The sequence below is a fragment of the Lepidochelys kempii genome, chromosome 18 (assembly GCF_965140285.1).
Source record: "Lepidochelys kempii isolate rLepKem1 chromosome 18, rLepKem1.hap1, whole genome shotgun sequence".
NCBI lineage: Eukaryota > Metazoa > Chordata > Testudines > Cheloniidae > Lepidochelys > Lepidochelys kempii.
Window position 1 is genome coordinate 2518305 of NC_136397.1, and position 21241 is coordinate 2539545.

At 48.1% G+C, this 21241-nt stretch overlaps 1 protein-coding gene across 5 annotated transcripts in view; it reads right to left on the reverse strand.

Moving 5' to 3' along the window:
• The window catches only part of USP48 (ubiquitin specific peptidase 48), a 59566-nt gene extending 51352 nt beyond the window's left edge, over nucleotides 1–8214 (reverse strand). For 3 of the 5 annotated variants that reach the window (XM_073316671.2, XM_073316673.2, XM_073316670.2), the window contains exons 1-4: nucleotides 7799–8211; nucleotides 6575–6695; nucleotides 5727–5883; nucleotides 4572–4699 (exon numbers count right to left, since the gene is read on the reverse strand). In XM_073316671.2, coding sequence (XP_073172772.1) covers nucleotides 4572–4699; nucleotides 5727–5883; nucleotides 6575–6695; nucleotides 7799–7932 — 540 coding nt within the window. In that variant the 5' untranslated portion in view covers nucleotides 7933–8211. Of the gene's footprint in view, nucleotides 1–55; nucleotides 4551–4571; nucleotides 4700–5726; nucleotides 5884–6574; nucleotides 6696–7798 lie in introns of those variants that run through there. The other 2 variants (XM_073316672.2, XM_073316674.2) reach the window with 2 other exon arrangements.
• Nucleotides 8215–21241: the final 13027 nt, after the last annotated feature.

Here is a 21241-nt window from a genome sequence, read left to right on the forward strand (position 1 = left end):
TGAAAATTACAGATGCAGACGTTATTATAGTGACACATGAAGAGAAGGAAGTTACCTTACAAGTGGAGGACCAGTGATGACAGGGCCAATTCAATCGGGTTGGATGTGGTCCACTCCCAATCCCTGATGGGAAGGTGTCAATACCAAGAGAGGGAAAGTTGCTTTTGTAGTGAGCCAGCCACTCCCAGTCCCTATTCAAGCCCAAATTAAGGGTGTTAAATTTGCAGATGAATTGTAGCTCTGCAGTTTCTCTTTGAAGTCTGTTTCTGAAGTATGGCTACTTTTAATTCTGTTGTAGAATGTCCAGGGAGACTGAAGTGTTCTCCGACTGGCTTTTGTATGTTACCATTCCTGATGTCCGATTTGTGTCCATTTATTCTTTTACTTAGGGACCGTCTGATTTGACGAATGTACATGGCAGAGGGGCATTGCTGACACATGATGGCGTATATCACATTAGTAGACGTGCAGGTGAATGAACCCCTGATGGTGTGACTTATGTGGTTGGGTCCTCTGATGGTGTCGCTAGAGTAGATATGGGGACAGAGTAGGCAACAAGGTTTCCTACAGGGATTGCTTCCTGGGTTAGTGTTTCTGTGGTGTGGTGTGTAGTTGCTGGTGAGTATTTGCTTCGGGTTGGGGGGCTGTCTGTAAGCGAGCACTGGCCTGCCTCCCAAGGTCTGTGAGAGTGTGGGATTGTTTTCCAGGATAGGTTGTAGGTCATTGATGATCAGGTTTTAGCTGGGGGCTATATGTTAGGGCCAGTGCTGTTCTGTTATTTTTCTGTTCTGTTATTGACCTGTCCTGTAGTAGGTGATTTCTGGGTACCTGTCTTGCTCTGTCAGTCTGTTTCCTCACTTCCCTATGGTGGTATTGTAGTTGTAAAAGTGCTTGATAAAGATCTTGTAGGTGTTTGTCTCTGTCTGAGGGATTGGAGCAAATTCGGTTGTATCTTAGCGCTTGTCTGTAGACAATGGATCGTGTGATGTGTCCTAGATGGAAGCTGGAGGTATTCAGGTAAGTTTAGCAGTCAATAGGTTTCCAGTAAGGATGGTGTTTATGTGACCATCGCTTATTTGCACTATAGCGTCCAGGAAGTGGATCTCTTGTGTGGACTGGTCCAGGTTGCTGTTGATGTTGGGGTGGAAATTGTTGAAATCCAGGTGGAATTTTTCAAGGGCCTCCTTCCTGTGGGTCCAGATGATGAAGATGTCATCAATGCAGCGCAACTAGAGGAGGGGCACTAGGGGACGAGAGCTGGGGAAGCGTTGTTCTAAGTCAGCCACAAGAATGTTGGCATACTGTGGGGCTATATGGGTACGCATAGCAGTGCCGCTGAGTTCAAGGTACAAATTGTCCCCAAATCTGAAATGGTTGTGGGTGAGGACAAAGTCAAAAAGCTCAGCCATCATGTGTGCTGTGGCCTCAACAGGGATACCGTTCCTGACAGCTTGTAGCCCATCCTTGTGTGGAATATTGGTGTAAAGAGCTTCTACATACATGGTGGCCAGGATGGTGTTTTCAGGAAGATCACCAACACATTGTAGTTGCCTCAGGAAGTTGGTGGTGTCTTGAAGATAGCTAGGAATGCTGGTAGCATAGGGTCTGAGCAGAGAGTCTAAATAGCCAGAAAATCCTGCTGTAAGAGTGCTGATGCCTGAGATGATGGGGCGTCCAGGATTTCCAGGTTTATGGATCTTGGGTAGTAGATAGAATACCCCTGGTCGGGGCTCTGGGGGTGTGTCCGTGTAGACTTGTTCCCGTGCCGTAGCAGGGAGTTTCATGAGCAGATGGTGTAGTTTCTTTTGGTAACCCTCAGTGCGGTCACAGGATAGCGGCGTGTAGAATGTGGTGTTGGAGCCTGGCAGCCTCCTGTTCATAATCCGACCTGTTCATTATGACTACAACACCTCCTTTGTCAGTCCCTTTGATTATAATGTCAGAGTTGTTTTTGAGGCTGTGGATTATATTGTGTTCTGTACGGCTGAGGTTATTGGGCAAGTGATGCTGTTTATTTACAATTTCAACCTGTGTACATCTGCGGATGCACTCTTTGTAGAAGTCCACAGTCTGTTGTTTTGATCATCAGGACGGGCCCACGCAGAATTCTTCTTGTTTTAGTGTTGGTAGGAGGGTCCCTGTGGGTCAGTGCGCTGTTCAGTGGTGTACTGAAAATATTCCTTGAGTCAGAGACGTCAAAAGTAGGCTTCCAGATCATCGCAGAACTGTATCATGTTCATGGGGGTGGTGGGGCAGAAAGAGAGTCCCCGAGATAGGACAGTCTCTTCTGCCAGGCTAAATGTGTGGTTGGACAGATTAACAATATTGTTGGGTGGGTTAAGGGTACCACTGTTGTAGCTCCCTGTGGCATGTAGGAGTTTAGATAGTTTACTGTCCTTTTTCCTCTGTAGAGAAGTGAAGTCTGCATTGTAAATGGCTTGTCTCATTTTTGTAAAGTCCACCCACATGGCAGTTTATGTGGAAGGTTGGTTTTGAATGAGAGTCTCCAGTTTTGCGAGCTCATTCTTGATCTTCTCCTGTCTGCTGTACAGGATGCTGATCAGGGGGTTCCTCAGTTTCTCTGAGAACGTGTGGCACAATCTCTCTCCACAGTCAGTGAAGTATGTCAATTGCAATGGATTTTTTTTTTTTTTACCTTCAGTCCATCTGGAATGATGTCCATCTGTTTGCACTTGGAGAGGAAGGTGAGGTCTGTCTGAATCTCAGAGTTTTTTGATGAGGTTGATGGATTTCCACTTCATATAATCATTATAATCCAACTGCAACTAAATCATCCCAGCCAGGGCTTTGTCAAACCAAGCCTTAAAAACCTTGAAGGATGGAGATTCCATCACCTCCCTAGGGAACCCATCCCAGTGCTTCACCACCCTCCTCGTGAAATATCCAACCTAGACCTCCCACACTGCAACCTGAGACCATTACTCCTTGTTCTGTTATCTGCCACCACCAGAACAGCTGAGCTCCATCCTCTCTGGAACCCCCCTTCGGTAGTTGAAAGCTGCTATCAAATCCCCCCTCACGCTTCTCTTCTGCAGACTAAATAAGCCCTCAGCCTCTCCTCATAAGTCATATGCCCCAATCGCCTGATCATTTTCGTTGCCCTCCGCTGGACTCTCTCCAATTTGTCCACATCCCTTCTGTAGTGGGGGGGACCAAACTGGATGCAATACTCCAGGTGTGGCCTCACCAGTGCCGAATAGAAGGAAGTAATCACTTCCCTTGATCTCCTGGCAATGCTCCTACTAATACAGCTCAGTATGCTGTTAGCCTTCTTGGCAACAAGGGAACACTTTTGACTCATATCCAGCTTCTCATCCACTGTAACCCCTAGGTCCTTTTCTGCAGAACTGCCGCTTAGCCAGTCAGTCCCCAGCCTGTAGCAGGGCATGGGATTCTTCCGTCCTAAGTGCAGGACTCTGCACTTGTCCTTGTTGAACCGCATCAGAATATCTTTTGGCCCAATCCTCTAATTTGTCTAGGTCCCTCTGTATCCAATCCCTACCCTCCAGCATATCTACCTCTCCCCCCAGTTTAGAGTCAAACGCGAACTTGCTGAGGATGCAATCCATCCCATTATCCAGATCATTAATGAAGATTTTGAACAAAACCGGCCCCAGGACAGACTCCTGGAGCACTCCACTTGATACCTGCTGCCTACTAGACATTGAGCTATTGATCACTACCCATTGAGCCTGAGAATCTAGCCAGCTTTCTATTCACCTTACAGTCCATTCATCCAAGCCATACTTCTTTAACTTGCTGGCAAGAATACTGTGGGAAACCGTATCAAAAGCTTTGCTGAAGTCAAGGTAAGTCCACCACTTTCCCCATATCCAAAGAGCCAGTTATCTCATCATAGAAGGCAATCAGGTTGGTTAGGCTGACTTGCCCTTGGTGAATCCATGCTGACTGTTCCTGATCACCTTCCTCTCCAAGTGCTTCAAAATGGATTTCTCGATGACCTGCTCCATGATTTTTCCAGGGACTGAGGTGAGGCTGTAGTTCCCCGGATTCTCCTTCTTCCCCTTTATGAAGATGGGCACTATATTTGCCTTTTTCCAATCATCTGGGACCCCCAAGATCGCCACGAGTTTTCAAAGATAATGGCCAATGGCTCTGCAATCATATCAGCCAACTCCCTCAGCATCCTCAGATGCATTAGATGATCTCTAGGAAAAAACAATCACCCAAGTGTGGCTCCAGGGTTTCTCATACCTCTTTGAGACCCACCATGACACTGCTTTGCAGTGTCTCAGCACACAAATACAAGTTACTTCTGTTTACATGATAGTTCTAGTCAAGCAACAGAAAAGTAAAAGCACAAGCAAGCAAGACAGTATGATTTTAATCAGTTTTTTCATTTTAAATCTAAGGCCGGCTCCTCAAGGTGTAAATCAGCACAGCTACAATGAAATCTACCAAACAATGCCAATTTACACCTACTGACAATCCAGTCAATAGGCTTTTATGCTCTGTTACAGGATAAACGTTCCACCATGCCCAATTTGTTCAAAAGGAAAGTTCATCAAATATAAAAACCTCAAGACTACCTGTTGTTGTCCTGTATCCAAACCTAGTGCTTTAACAAACCCGGAGGGATCAATATATCGTCTATTACTGTTCTGTAACAAAGCAAACAAATACTGAAGATGTTCACAAATTGTCTGGGGTTCATAATCTATTGGAAAAAAAAATGCCCAAGTTAGTGATCAGCAAGTTACAGTTTTTCTCAAAACAATACAAGAGAAAATTAAAGTCGTTCCAAGTAGAATAATTTACTTTTTGTTAGTCAATGGAAGAAACTTTTTTAAATACACATCTTGATGGCCAAAACAAGCTGTTCTTGTTTACAGCTCACATTATAAATCGTCATGAGCTCTAAAGTGGTTAAAATTAAGAATCAGAAAAATCAGTTCTAAAGAAGACAGATTTTCCCATTTTAGACTGCACTGCCTTTCCCACAGCCAACGTTCAGTAGGGGGAGAAGGCCCTAAGGCTATTAGTTAATATTAAATTCTGTTATGTTGTACACTTGAGGTTTTCCACAATATTTTGTTGCTTTCAAAATACCCTATCTTCCGAGTATCTCCTCCAACAAATGAAGTGATGGGCTAAAAGTAACACCTTGCCAAAAATGTATTTTATCTGATGTGAAATACCAGCTGCAAGAGTACTTTTAAGCAGCATGGTAAAACAGATATTACAATGCAGTATTCCATGGTGTAAAACAGAAAGCAGCATACCGTTAAGCCACATTAACTGCAAAGCACACCTATAGCACGCCAAACAAAGAACATGGGCCACTGGTCTAATCTAGTGTGAACAATCTATCTAGTACATAATTCTAGCACCAACAGTGGCCAATGCCAGATTTTTCTACATAATTTCCTTATGTGGGACTGAAGTTCTCGCATGAAATATGCCTATGGGTGGAATCTTCTTCCTATTCCCAGTCATCTAGCGGTAAAATAATGTCCTGAAACATGAGAATTAATATTTCTTCTAATTTTTCCCTCTCTAGTCACTTAATATGGTTTACCATGTTTCACTTTATAAAGCAGAAAATGACTTCACACCATCAGGTTCACAAAATTTCAGAGTAGCTCATTCGAATACATTAAACTTCTCTCTTTGCTCAGATAATTAAAGCAACTTTTGCTTATAACAAGACACAGGCTTAAGAGATGCTGTGACCTTCCACTAACCTCTGTCTTTAGGGATGCCTTCACCAGTTACATATTCACTGCAGGTGCTTGGACACAAGTAAAGCGCTTGCCGAAGTTCTAAGTTAAGAAACCACATCTGCAAGAAAGTGTTCACGTAGCATGTGGCTCCAAGGTTCGTTAGGCCTACAAAGGCGTTCTAACAGAAAACATGATATGAATTAATTCCTATTTAAAAGGAGCAGACTGATAAAACTGAGTGTCAGTTAGGCTCTTTCTACACTACTGCTTTTAGCTGAGTTTGTAACTAGCTATTGGTGCTGAGACTCTACAGATTTCTGGAGTTTTCCTTCAAACTTCTTAGTCTCCAACAGCACGTGTCCAATCAACATGGTGTCATTAAATAGACAATTGTTCATCTGTAATTCTGCTTATCTGCAGATATCATCTGACTCTAATTATACTAACACACTTCCCTGTCCTGTTTCTTAACTCTGGAGGGAAGCACATAACATTTTGAACTTCTAATTCTCTTCTGGCGATTTCTTTGGATGCCTCTTATTGTTAGAATGCAGAGAATTCATTGCATTCTGCTCATCAAGGAAATGAAATTGAATGCACTGAGGCATTCAGAGCTGGTCTCAGATGGGGAATGAACAACTAGTGCCTCAAATCTTTGAATGCTAAGGGAATTCCAGACCCATACTCGGGAGCTAAAACCCAGTAATGGGAATCCAGTCAATATGGTATTCTTTGAAGAAGAGGGTTCTTCTATATAGGCCCTTAACCTACAAACACGTAAGCAGATATATAAACTTTCCTCACATAAGTAGAAAGCATTTGCAAAACTAGAGCTACAGTCTGAATGACAAAAGAAGAGTTTCTTTTACCTTTTTCCTCCGTTCAGAGTTTGGGTCATCAATGTTGTGAAAGCTATTTTCATCAATTTCTCCTAACCAAACATGTTCACCAATCCCAACCAAACAGTTTGGGTTTCCTCTGCAGTTTCTTCTACAAAAACAGTTATGAAAACACTAAATTATAGACAATACGCTTGCCATTTGTAATTAGTGCATAAACAGGCAGCGGACAAGGTGAACCAAATTATTTTTATTTGCAAAACAAAGGGCAACAGCAAACAGAATAAAGAGCACTCAGAAGTAACTTGAGAAGTTTTCTTTAGTAATAGTAGGTGTTCTTTAATTTATGACCAACAGGTTCTGGTTTTTACGGAACAGGCTTGGAGGTACTGGTTAGTGTTAATCTCAGTACAACTCTCCCGAACAAAATCCTCGTTTTAGTTGTTGAAATGAGCAGAAATACCACTTTCTCCACAAAGGGCATTTTCATTTGGCTTTACAAAGGCAATTTACAGCTCACAGCGATGCTGCCTGATTGCTCTGGACAGTGCTCCTATACCTCGGCCAGCTACGTACAACTTCAGCTCGCTCGTAGCAGGGTGACAAGCCGAGACGGTGGAAAGGGCTTGATGCCGTCACTTGTTCAGCAGGCACCGAGAGCCCATTGGGGGCAGGCGGGTATTTTCACATGCTGAGTAGACTGGGTGCGTTAGTGGCGTATGTCTGCCTCAAAGCATTTACTGCTGGGGACCGTGAGTTTTCCCAGAAGTGTCTGTAGACAAAAGCCCTCCCCAGCGGAGGGGGAAGCAGCCGTTCCGGTAAATCCGTCGGAAGTGGGAACAGGCTGGTTCGCACCAGGCCCACGGCCCGGCGTCCGGCAAGACGCTGCAAGGCACCGGAACGGTGCCCGGGCTTCGCTGCTCTCTGCGGCCGCTACAGCCCGAGGGGCGAGCGGGCGGCAGAGCGCTTGGGCGGCGTGTAGCGCCCCGGGCTCGGCTGCGGGCTCGGCTCGGGCTCGGCCCGGGGCCGCCGGCGGGGGTCACGTGGGCGCCGCCGGGGACGGGCCAGCCCCGCGCCGAGCCCGCCATCGCAGCCGGGCCGCCCGGAGCCGGGAGAGCGCGGCCCAGGCGGGCGGGCGGGGCCGGGGCCGGGGCGGGCCGGGCGGGGCCGGGGCCGGGGCGGGGCCGGGGCGGGCCGGGCCGGGCGGGGCGGGGCCGGGCCGGGCCGGGCCTGCCCCGGGCGGGGGGGCGGTACCTGCACACGCCGCGCTGGCAGGGCTCCAGCCCGACGCGATAGGCCGCCTCGATGTGCTCCTGCGTCACCTCCTCGGGCGGCACGGTCTCGGTCCAGCGCCAGGCCGCCTTCTCCAGCTGCAGCCGCGGGGCCATCGCGCTGCGCGCCGGGCGCCGCCTGCGGAGCGAGGGAGCGGCTCGGACGCGGCCGGGCCCCCCGCGACACGGACGTTGAGCGCGCGCCCGGCGCCTCTGCCGCGCGGGCCCGCCGGGGGCCCCCCTCGCGCCGCGCGCGCGCCCGCTGCTCCGCCTGGTACCTGGCCGCCCGCTGGCTGCGGCCCGTCGCGCGCCGGTGCGCGGCCCCGCTCAGCCCGGCCGGGCGGCTCCTTGGCTGCGCGCCTGGCTCCTGGCTCTCGGGCCCAGGTGGGGGCTGCGCCGACGCGGTGACGACATGGAGCGACCGCACGTGAACGGGTGACGTCGACACCCCGCGCGAGCAGCGTCCGCGGCGTGAGGGGCGTGGCCGGCGGAGGGGCGGGCTCCCGCCGACGGGCCTCGAGCCGGGCGAGCCGGCCGCGGGGGAGGCGCTGTGAGGAGAAAGGCGGGCTCCCGGGCCGCCCGGCCTCCGCGGGGAGTGACGGTTCTGTCGCCCAGCCAGAGCTGGCAGCTCCCGGGCGCGGGCAAGGCGGAGAGGCCTGGTCCTGGGGGGGGGCGGCGGGTTCTGGGGGGGGCCGCCGGGCCGCTGCTCTGGGGGGGGCGGCGGGCCGCTGCTCTGGGGGGGGCGGCGGGTTCTGGGGGGGGGGGGCGCTGGGCCGCTGCTCTGGGGGGGGCGGCGGGTACTGGGGGGGGCCACCGGGCCGCTGCTCTGGGGGGGGCGGCGGGTACTGGGGGGGGGCCGCCGGGCCGCTGCTCTGGGGGGGGCGGCGGGTCCTGGGGGGGGGCCGCCGGGCCGCTGCTGTGGGGGGGGCGGCGGGTCCTGGGGGGGGCCGCCGGGCCGCTGCTCTGGGGGGGGCGGCGGGCCGCTGCTCTGGGGGGGGCGGCGGGTTCTGGGGGGGGGGCGCTGGGCCGCTGCTCTGGGGGGGGCGGCGGGTCCCGGCGGGGGGGGCTGTGGCCGCCGGGCCGCTGCTCTGGGGTCCTGGGCTCCAGGGTGAGAAAAGTGAGGGGCTGGTTCCATGGGCTGCCGCCCCCGCGAATGGCTTGCAGCAGACGCAGACCCCTCTGTATAGGGAAGGCGCTCAGGGGTACGTGGCTTATGTGAAACACTTCTCTCTGCTGCCCTCTTAGGCCTCTGGCAAGATCAAGTCCCGGCTCCAGTGTGAGGGTGCACCCCATAAGGCTTTATGGAAATATGCTTAGGCATGTAACTATGACATAACCGGCATATGCTTTGTTACATATGTCATGTGACATCTCTGCAAAGGTTATGATCTCCTGAATATATTCATCCTATTTGAATGCATGTATCATTTTTGTATTCAAAGTTGTATACGAATATTGGCTGTGTACTTGTTTGATGTTAAGTAGCCTTAGTAAGGCATTTGGCCAGCTTCTTTCGGCACTTAACTTGCAAATTCCTTTCTAATCAAGAAACACTTAACAGATAATGGATCTTGGAAGGCTCCAATCTACATAAGAAGTCTACATGAGGCCATTCAAGGTAGCATAAAGAAAAGGAGTACTTGTGGCACCTTAGAGACTAACCAATTTATTTGAGCATGAGCTTTCGTGAGCTACAGCTCAGAGCTGTAGCTCACGAAAGCTCATGCTCAAATAAATTGGTTAGTCTCTAAGGTGCCACAAGTACTCCTTTTCTTTTTGCGAATACAGACTAACACGGCTGTTCCTCTGAAACCTGTCAAGGTAGCATGTGAACCATGTCTGCTACCTGTAAGTTTTGAGTCATGCATGGACATGTGACTTGCCCATGTGACCCCAAAACTCCATCTTGTAGCTGGGATTCTACACAGGGGAGGGCTGTCCACCCACAAGAGAGAGTCTATTTAAACCCCTGGGAGATCCCTCCATTTTGTCTTCAGCTGGATCAAGAGATAGCCTCTTCATGCCCAAAGGATACCTGAAAGAAACTGGAATAAAGGACAGTAACCACAGGGGTGTGAGAGATTGCTGGACCCAGACTAGAAGGAGACTAGTCTGTAAAAGGAAGCTGACTGAAACACCTCTGAGGGTGAGATTCCATTTGTAATCACTTTCTTTCTGTATTAGGTTTAGACTTCAGTGTTTCATTTTATTTTGCTTCGTAATTCACTTTGTTCTGTCTGTTATTACTTGAAACCACTTATATCCTACTTTTTGTATTTAATAAAATCACTTTTTACTTATTAACCCAGACTATGTATTAATAGCGGGGGGGGGGGGGGAACAGCTGTGCGTATCTCTCTTTCAACGTTATAGAGAGCAAACAATTTATGAGTTTATGCTGTATAAGCTTTATACAGGGTAAAACGAATTTATTTGGGCTTTAGACCCCATTGGGAGCTGGGCATCTGAGTGTTAGAGACAGGAGCAGCTTTTGTGGGACATGGTTCAGACTTGGGTCTGGCTCAAAGCAAGCAGGGCACTGCACCCCCAAGCTGACAGCTACCTCCCTAGGTAACGTATTCCAGTGCTTCATCACCCTTGTAGTGAAAAAGTTTTTCCTAATATCCAACCTAAACCTCCCCCACTGCAACTTGAGACCATTACTCCATGTTCTGTCATCTGCTACCACTGAGAACAGTCTAGATCAGAGGTGGGCAAAACTACGGCCTGAGGGCCACATCCAGCCTTCGGGACCCTCCTGCCCAGCTCCTGGCCCAGGAGGCTCATCCCCAGCCCCTCACCCGCTGCTCCCCTTCCCTCACTGCACTGTCGGCGCAATGCTCCGGGTGGGGGGGCTGCAGAACCCGGCCACCGGTGCTCCAGGCAGCGTGGTGAGGGGGAGGGAGTAGGGGGTGTTCTAGATAGAGGGTTGGCTAGGGGGCAGGGGAGTTCGGGGTGGTGGTCAGGGGACGGGGGAGTGGATAGGGGTTGGAGTGGTCAGAGGGCGGGGAACAGGGGGGTTTGATGGGGCGGAGGTCCTGGGGGGGCAGTCAGGAATGAGAGGGGGAGTTGGATGGGGTGGTCAGGGGACAATGAGTTGGGGGGCAGGGCGGATGGGGCAGAGGTACCGGGGGGGGCTGACAGGGAACAGAGGGGGTTGGATGGGGCAGGAGTCCCAGGGGGGGCGTCAGGGAGCAAAAAGCAGGGGGTGATAGGAGGCAGGGGCAAGGCCACACCTGACTGATCTGGGACGCACAGCCTCCCCTAACCGGACCTCCATACAATTTTCGAAACCTGATGCTGCCCTCAGGCCAAAAAGTCTGCCCGCCCCTGGTCTAGATCCATCCTCTTTGGAACCCCCTTTCAGGTAGTTGAAAGCATCTATCAAATCCCCCCTCATTCTTCTGCAGATTAAACAATCCCAGTTCTCTCAGCCTCTTCTCATAAATCATGTGTTCCAGTCCCCTAATCTTTTTTGTTGCCCTCCGCTGGATGCTTTCCAGTTTTTCCACATCCTTCTTGTAGTGTAGGGCCCAAAACTGGACACAGTACTCCAGATGAGGCCTCACCAATGCCGAACAGAGGGGAATGATCACATCCTTCGATCTGCTGGCAATGCTCCTACTTATACAGCCCAAAATGCCGTTTGCCTTCTTGGAAACAAGGGAACACTATTGACTTATATTCAGCTTCTCGTCCACTGTAACCCCTAGGTCCTTTTCTGCAGAACTGCTGCCGAGCCATTCGGTCCCTAGTCTGTAGCGGTGCATGGGATTCTTCTGTCCTAAGTGCAGGACTCTGCACTTGCCCTTGTTGAACCTCATCAGAATATCTTTTGGCCCAATCCTCTAATTTATCTAGGTCCCTCTGTATCCAATCCCTACCCTCCAACATATCTACCACTGCTCCCAGTTTAGTGTCATCTGCAAACTTGCTGAGGGTGCATCCACCCCATACTCCAGATCATTAATGAAGATATTGAAGAAAACCAGGCCCAGGACCAACCCCTGGGGCACTCCGCTTGATACCGGCTGCCAACTAGACATGGAACCATTGATCACTAGCCGTTGAGCCTGACGATCTAGCCAACTTTCTATCCACCTTATAGTCCATTCATGCAGCCCATACTTCTTTAACTTGCTGGGAAGAATACTGTGGGAGACCATATCAAAAGCTTTGCTAAAGTCAAGGAATAACACATTCGCTGCTTTCCCCTCATCCACAGAGCCAGTTATCTCGTCATAGAAGGCAATTAGGTTAGTAAGGCATGACTTGCCCTTGGTGAATACAGATGACATATGCTACATGTTCCTGGAGATAAAGGTTAAAAGAAAATACTAATTTCCACAGTAGCAACTTCAAACCAAATTGTGTGTGTGCAGGGAGAGAATCAGTTCAAAGGCAACTTTGCTTCTTGCTGCTGTGCGTGGGAATTAGAAATATATTAAAACTGTCAAGATTCTAGGGAGAGTTTGGGAGGAGCGTGATGGGTAACAGCAGTGCCTAGACATAATTTAAGAAATATATAGCTTTAATGAGGTCTCAAACATAGGCGCTGACTCCATGGGTGCTCCAGGGCTGGAGCACCCAGGGGGAAAAATTAGTGGGTGTTTGTTAGGGGGCTTATTCCTTCACCCACTTACTTCCCTGGTCCTTCTCACATGAACAGAGAGCAACAATACCCGAAGTCCAAAGGTGCAAACAATTCGATGTTTATTGGGGTGAACTTCCAGCAAGCATGATTCCAGTTTCCTTCCTTAGTATCCTCCTTCCCAGCTCTGACACCACAGAGCCTTACACCTGTGTCCCTGTTCCCATTCCTACCCTTAGCCAAACATGATTCCAATTTTCTTACCCCCATTCCCTGTTCCCATCTCCCCCTTTAGCAAAACATGATTCCAATTTTCTTACCCCCATTCCCTGTTCCCATCTCACACACCCCCACCCCCACCCAGTCACTTCCTCATTGACTACAGATTATATAGTAAAACTTGAGTTCTGCTTAGCTATACCTTAACCAATCATTCTCCTGAAATTTAACTAACCAATCCTAACATATTGTAACATGATTATGTAACCAATTATATCCCACCACCTCAATTAGTTTACACCCAGCAAAATTAATTATACAGCAGACAGGAACAATCACAGAACCAGACAGAGATTATACAGACAAACAATAGCAAAGTGGGAACTATAATGACAAAACAATACAGAAGTGAGGATTTCACATCCCAGCTATTGATAAGTGAGTTCTTGCCAGACAGGATGCTATCAAACTAAGTTTCCTTTTACATTTTCTAGGCACTTCCCTTTCTCTGGAGGTGATAGGAATACAATCCTGTCCTGATAGTGCCTAACAGCCCAATAGCACCTTATTTCAATGTGACTAGTTTGGAATGTGAGGAGGTGACCGTTGGCTTCCCAGCTTATGGCTGCCCCTGCTGCTTAGCCAAAGGCCTGAGCCTAAGCACAGGGCCTCAGACTGTCACAGTAAGAGAAGGCCCTTACACTGGCAGACAGTGATTTTGATTCTTTCTTTTATACCTCTATCACTAGCCAAGTGATAAGAATACACCTAAATTCTTAGAGTCTAGGCCTTTACAGACAGGCCTGAATATCTATATCCTAACACTCCACCCCCTTTTTTTTCTTTTTCTTTTGGGATCCTCCTGCCCAGGTATCCCTGGAAAAGCATAGGACATATGGCGACACATTTCCTGATAGGGCCAGGCATCAAGGTGGAAGGTGTCGATATTCCATTTGTCCCACTGCCCCTTGTGTAGTATTGTGCCCTGCACCTTCTCTCGCACGGGCATACCACACCTATTCCAATTAGTGTTCCAGACTTCCCATTAGAGTGGGCCCGAGAAGGTTGGGTCCGGGTTGTCTAGTACACTGCAGGGTTTGGAGGGCTTATTACATTCCTAATAGGTTATCTCCCTATGCAACGTAACACAAGTACAGTTAACAATACAAAATCCACAGCAACACCGAGTCCTGACCACTGCAGTATGGTCCAACATCCGAGACACCCCCAAAATACTGCCTCTCCTCCTTCGATGGGGTCACGATCTTGTGTCCAGTTGCTGGCAGTTGCAACAAGCTGCTCCTGCAAGTTTTGTATGCTTTTGTCCATATCACAAGTCCATTGAATGTTCACAGAGAAATGGGATATTGTCCAAACCAGCTTGACCACTTGGTATGGAATCAGGCAGTAAGCCCTGGCTTATTCACAGCAATAAGATTCACAGATCCATTTGTGCACCAAAGTCCATATAGCAGCATGTAGATGGGTGTAGTTTGGTTATGGGCTGGTGTAATTGTGCCCCCAGTAATATGTACATTCCCAGCAAAACACCTTATACACAGTACACCCAATTGTCCACCCCTTGCATAGGCCATTGATCCCGCTCCTCTATAGTCATAGGAGAGGGGCACATCCAAACATCTTCTATTAATTTACACTATTTTACACACACCCCCATTGATTTCCCAGTGAGCTCCTCCCCTTTTCATTATTTCCATAGGGCTTGTGGGGGCCACCTTAGTTGCCATTCCATTTCCAGGTACCACGGTAGCTATTACACAGGTGCTGGCCTCCTAGTTGAGAATTTGCATTCCCATACACATCTTCCCCCCCAAGGCCAGCCTTTGGAAGCCATCCCCCACCCACATCATGAGGTTTTCTGTTCATTAAAACACAACAATGCTAGCAACAAGACAAACACCACAGACAAACAACACAAAACATAGATTCATGGTATTCTGGGTTATTTTTCCCGCTGGCGCCAGCTTGCTTGTAGAGTGTCTGAAAAACAAAAGAAACAATTTCCTTCCCCATGGTGGGGACAGATTATTGCTTAATAATAATACCACTTTCTTTTACAAATGTCCTTGCTACTTGCAGGAAAAACAGAAGAATTACCTCCAGACTGTCCTTATTTTGTTCTATAGTCAGGCTAGTGAATTACCTCACTCACTGGTCATTTATGAAATTCATGAGATGGTGTACCTCAGTTTCCCCTCTTGTACAACAGACCAAGTTTGCAATAGTTTCTCTGCTGTACCAAGCTTTAAGTTTATTCTCAGGTAATAGCTGAGACACAGCTTCAGATTTTAGCACTGTACACACACACACACCCCCCTTAAGGTTAACCTGTCCCCCTTATTTTCAGGCTTGACTTGTTTTTTTCACCTCCCTTTCCTGAAGGGCCATAATCTGAGTCTTCTAGTAGCTTGTTTGCTGACCAGATGTATTCAGTTATTTGCAGCTCCTTTGTGCCCATCAGCTAGGTAATTTGCATTTACACACAGAGGCTTACTAGCTTGCTTTTGGATCCAAAGCTGTTAGCAGCTCAGACACTGTCTTAAAAGGGAAGCATTTTACTTCCACCAGAGTTCTGATCACTTTCCACTTTCATCTCCTGCTCCAAAACACAGCGATCTGAAAAAGAAAGCACAACCTATTGTGGCTCCTTTTGGAGCCCTATTAGGATTTTAATGAAGTACCATGTTTTATTTGCATTTCTTTTACTCCTTTTCCAATATACACTGCACATGTCCTGGGAAAATGCAAATTCCTTCCATATAGTTTAACCTCCATAACATCATATTAGCCAAATTAATTTTACACAAGGTATAACTGCCTCCCCCATGCCTACAGAGTTTTCATGCAGAACCCACCAAAGCAACAATCTGATCCCCCAGAGCCATCCCAAGGCTCAGTGTTCCCACCATTCCTCCCCTTTTCCTTTTCTTTTACCTGTGCGCACACACACAAAATTCTGTTTTGCCTAACATCCCTTGCACTGTGATTACTCTTTTTTACACAACTGTACCCCGATTACACTTCCATCTTGTACAACTAGACACAACTAGGGGCAGCCAAGTTAAGTTCCAAAAGAAACCTCTTCCATCCTTTAGTGATTTTGATTACATTACCCAATAGTCAAATAATTTTGCTCGGATTCTCTCTCTGCCTGCTGCCTGCAGCAGTCCCTTATAGACCATTTCTGTGGGAAAAGGGCCCATTTTCCCTCAGAATAGCCATAAACGCTTCTGGGGACAGAAGCGTAGTGGTGATAGTAGCCACTCTACCTGACCCCCTTGGAAAATTTAATGACCAAGCTTCCATCCAATGTGACTGCACAGAGTTGCACATACAGTTACATTTATATAACTGGGTTTTATCATTAAACAAAAACTTCCTTCTTGACATCTCACATAAGTATCCAAAGTACCCTCCATTAAAACTTCAGAAAAACAAAAGAGTGTGGAAAGGCAGGTTGCACTTTGAAACTTTTATTTTTTTTTTTCCTCTACTCCCCCAGGACCAAGTCTCAGATCCAGTCTCTAAAGGTGGTCTGTTAACTCTGCTTTTGACCTTAAACCCTTTTGTGCCAAATCATCTTTCACTACCCCTAACTAATTTACAACCCTTCAGCAGCCCTTGCTGAAGCAGCACCAAACTTGAAAGATTTCTGGCAGCTTCCCATAATGCTGCCCTTACTTCAAACCTCTCAAGCAGACTGAAGTGCCTCTTTTCCCTGGGAGGCATTCAGTCCCGATAGGCAGGGACCTTCTTCCCCTACCCATATACCAAGGAGGGTGGGCTCCTCAGCCACCCCCCATACCTCTGGGTCCCTTAACACTTCCTCCATTTCCTTTTTAATCTTATCCCAGGTTGACCCCTGTACCTGGTATGGGCCCTGGTCCTCCCTTATCCATTTATCCAAAAAATCCTTTACCCTGGCTTGCCAGAACCCGCAACTACCATCACGAGAGTTCGCGATACCCCCCTCCAAGCAGCTGCGCGGACTGTTGGGGAGGGGGACTTACAGGCTGCCACTCACCTATCCAATGCGATGCATCCGAGTCACCGGCACCAAGATGTTAGGGGGCTTATTCCTTCACCCACTTACTTCCCTGGTCCTTCTCACATGAACAGAGAGCAACAATACCCGAAGTCCAAAGGTGCAAACAATTCGATGTTTATTGGGGTGAACTTCCAGCAAGCATGATTCCAGTTTCCTTCCTTAGTATCCTCCTTCCCAGCTCTGACACCACAGAGCCTTACACCTGTGTCCCTGTTCCCATTCCTACCCTTAGCCAAACATGATTCCAACTTCCTTACTCCCATTCCCTGTTCCCATTTCCCCCTTTAGCAAAACATGATTCCAATTTTCTTACCCCCATTCCCTGTTCCCATCTCACACACCCACATGCCCACCCCCACCCCCACCCCCACCCACACCCAGTCACTTCCTCATTGACTACAGATTATATAGTAAAACTTGAGTTCTGCTTAGCTATACCTTAACCAATCATTCTCCTGAAATTTAACTAACCAATCCTAACATATTGTAACATGATTATGTAACCAATTATATCCCACCACCTCAATTAGTTTACACCCAGCAAAATTAATTATACAGCAGACAGAAGCAATCACAGAACCAGACAGAGACCATGCCAATAAACAATAGCAAAGTGGGAACTATAATGACAAAACAATACAGAAGTGAGGATTTCACATCCCAGCTATTGATAAGTGAGTTCTTGCCAGACAGGATGCTATCAAACTAAGTTTCCTTTTACATTTTCTAGGCACTTCCCTTTCTCTGGAGGTGATAGGAATACAATCCTGTCCTGATAGTGCCTAACAGCCCAATAGCACCTTATTTCAATGTGACTAGTTTGGAATGTGAGGATGTGACCAGTCGCTTCCCAGCTTATGGCTGCCTCTGCTGCTTAGCCAAAGGCCTGAGCCTAAGAACAGGGCCTCAGACTGTCACAGTAAGAGAAGGCCCTTACACTGGCAGACAGTGATTTTGATTCTTTCTTTTATACCTCTATCACTAGCCAAGTGATAAGAATACACCTAAATTCTTAGAGTCTAGGCCTTTACAGACAGGCCTGAATATCTATATCCTAACAGTGTTCTGCACCCACCAGTAGGCAAGCTCCCCTCCTCACCTCACCTCGCCTCTGCTGAGTGTGCCAGGTCCCCACCCCTCTGCCTACCTCCTAGCGCTTGCAAAACAGCTGTTTCATGGCGTAACAAGCTCTCGGGGGGGGGGGGGGGGAGCGGGAATGTGGTGTGCTCAGGGGAGGAGGTGGGGAAGAGGCGGGGCTGCGGTGGAGATTTGGGGAAGGAGTGGAATAGGGACAGGGAGGGGGCAGAATTGGGGCAGGGACTTTGGGGAAGGGGTTGGGATGGGAGCGGGGCAGGGGCGGGCGGGGCATGGGTGGAGTCGGGGCAGGGCCAGGGGCAGATGGGGGTCAAGCACCCACTGGCGCTAGCAGAAGTTGGCGCCTATGGTCTCAAATATGTGCCCAAGGGAAGGAGATGCACAGTACCTTCTGCTGTTGCACAGAGACTTTTCTGTCATGCCAAGTACTGCTGTCTCAGACTGTGGTTCCAATTAACTGCTGTGGGACTGTATTTGGAATGTGAGAAACTTTGGCAGCTTTCTAGGATGCAAGGCTCTGGTAGTCATTGGTATCTTTAATACTATATAGTCTAAGCCTGCTCAAAGTGGGTCTAACCAGCGTAGTGTTCAAAATGCCGGCTGCTGTATTGAACCCTGCCTGCAGTAGTGCTCTCAAAATTCATGCTACTATTCATGGAGCTGAACTGGGGTAGTGATGGTGGGATTTTTTTCATCAAAAGGCCTTAGGTTAGATGCAGTTTTTATTCCTGGGGGGATTCTACACAAAAAAATTCAAAATTCTGCAAAATTCTGCATATTTTATTTGTCAAAATAATGCAATATAAACACACCAAAGAATATCAGGGTTGGAAGGGAAGGTCATCGAGTCCAACCCCCGGCTCAAAGCAGGACCAATCCCCAATTTTTGCTCCAGATTCCTAAATGGCCCCTCAAGAATTGAGTTTGCAACCCTGGGTTTAGCAGGTCAATGCTCAAACCACTGAGCTATCCCTCCCCCGTTTCACTTATTTTGGTAATTTATTTAAACTACAACAGGGAAAAAAGTCACAATATCTATTCAGCATTTCCTAAACACATGAAAGTTAACTTACAAACACTTGGTAACCGAGACCCTGCCTTCCAGTTATAATCCTGGATTTTCATTTAAATTACATTACAGAACACCAAATAGAAAAAAAAAAGGAGAAACTCATTTCAAATTGGTCAGACTTTCACACATGAAAGTCATAGTCTTGCTAATCATTGTCCTGGACCTGGCTGGGGACTTTGGAAAGTGTTTGCTTCTGATTGTCCTGGCATTTTACTGACTGCTTGAAATGTTTTATTTCCCTCAAAGTCTTTTTTTTTTTTTTAAATGAGTAAGTAAAATAAATCCTGAGCTGTACCCCACTGTGCCACTTTGGCACAGGAGAAAAGTGAGAAAATGCATAGATCTTCCCAGCTGATTCCCTTCCTGTCATTGATAAGACTTTCCATCCCTCTGGCAACGTAGGGGCCTTACAACTTCTACAGGTTTTTATGCTCCTGGGAGAACTGACTGAGAATGGGAACAGTTAACTAACAATAGGAACGTTAACAATGTTACTAGGCAGGCAGGCGGTTCCATTTCTGCCTTGGGACAGAACCTTCCTCCTGCATAATAAAAAGCCCTACCCCTCCATGTCCGGCAAGCCGCAGAAGCAAGCAAGAGAGAGACAGGCCTTGTCTACACTGCCACTTTACAGCACTGCAACTTTCTTGCTCAGGGGTGTGAAAAAACCACACCCCTGAGCGCTGCAAGTTTCATAGGGGTGGGTTTTTTACAGCGCTTGGGAGAGCTCTCTCTCATGGCTGGTGCCACAACTACACAGCCACGGTAAAGCGCTGCTATGTCAGTGCTTTAACATTGCTAGTGAAGACATATCCACAGTCTCTCTCACTTGTTGGCCGGCAGGCACGCCCCACCCCCTGACGGTGAGCGTCTCTCCCCAGGCATGCCCTGCCCCTCTACCCCCCTACCCCCCGCAGTGATTCGTGTCTCTGAGGCTGCTCCAGGCATGCTGGAACAGATGCACTGCCTGGGCTGCCAGATAAGAGGCATGTCCCCCGCAGATTTCTTTTGCACTTTTCTGCACGGGGGTCACAGAAATATGCAGGCCGTATGGGGGCGCAGAATTTTGTAAGGAGTAAACGGTTTTGGAGACGCATCAATGCCCATTCCTGCTTCAAGAGAAGGGAGAATCTCTCTTGTCTTTGCTGAGCTGATAGCCTCTAGAGTAGAGCATATTAATAGTTACTCTGTACCTCATAAACTTGAGCTTCAGTTTGCTGCAAATTATAATCCAGCGTGGTCAAGGAAGCTCAATATAAGAAAATGTACAGGAAAGGACAGGAATCTGAACCTGAACTAAATAGTTGCTTTGCAAGTACTGTAAGGTGGAAATCTGTGCGTATTACAGTGACATACAAGTTCATGGTGCTGCATATGAACACCGGTTTCAGAGTAACATATGAACACCATGTATGCTAAAAGAAAAGGAGGACTAGTCGCACCTTAGAGACTACAGACTAACACGGCTGCTACTATGCTCAGATAAATTGGTTAGTCTCTAAGGTGCCACTAGTCCTCCTTTTCTTTTTGCAAATACAGACTAACACGGCGGCTACTCTGAAACCGTGTATGCTGTGCATCAGGATCTGGGGTGAGATCTGATGACCACAAATGCAGGGAACTGTGTATAATCCCCTGTGGGGCCAACAATACATCCATAGATGCTGTCACTAAGATGGTAGAAATCCTCAAGGATGAAATTGGATCACTTCAAATGAACCAAAGCATACAGCAGTTATTGATTTGCTTCTAGGCCTGCACTTCAGAGGGCAGCTGCTCAATGACCTTGACACATTGCCATTTTCTTTGCCTGTGGGTGACTAGACTGACAGTTCACTTCAGATGCTTTTTTATATTTTCATCAAATACTCGGCGCTTATGAACACGTCTCTGGGCATGACTGAACTGTCTGAACCACACAGGGCATCTCAAAAACTACACTGCAAAGTAAAAGCTTTAAAACATCATTGTACTTGCTACAGACGCAGGAAAGTTTAGTTGCATTAAAATTGATGCACTGTTTAGTTTTAAGAGCACAACTCTCTAATCTTCAGTTTATATCTAAGGCTAAGATTTTGTCATGGTTATTTTTAGTAAAACTCACGGACAGGTCACAGGCAAAAAACAAAAATTAACAGAAGGCGTGACCTGTCGGTGACTTTTGCTGCTGCAGCTCCATGGTTTTCCCGTGCTGGGAGCTGTGGGGTTCCCCCTCTACCCATGGCAGCTGGAAGCTGCAGGGGGGCTCCCCTCCACCCTCGGTGGCTGGGAGCTGCAGGGTGACCATATTTCCCAAAGAGAAAACAGGACACCCCCAGCCACTTGCCCAAGGTGCCGCCCCGCCCATACAAGGCTGTCACTTGTCACTGGAACCCTGAGG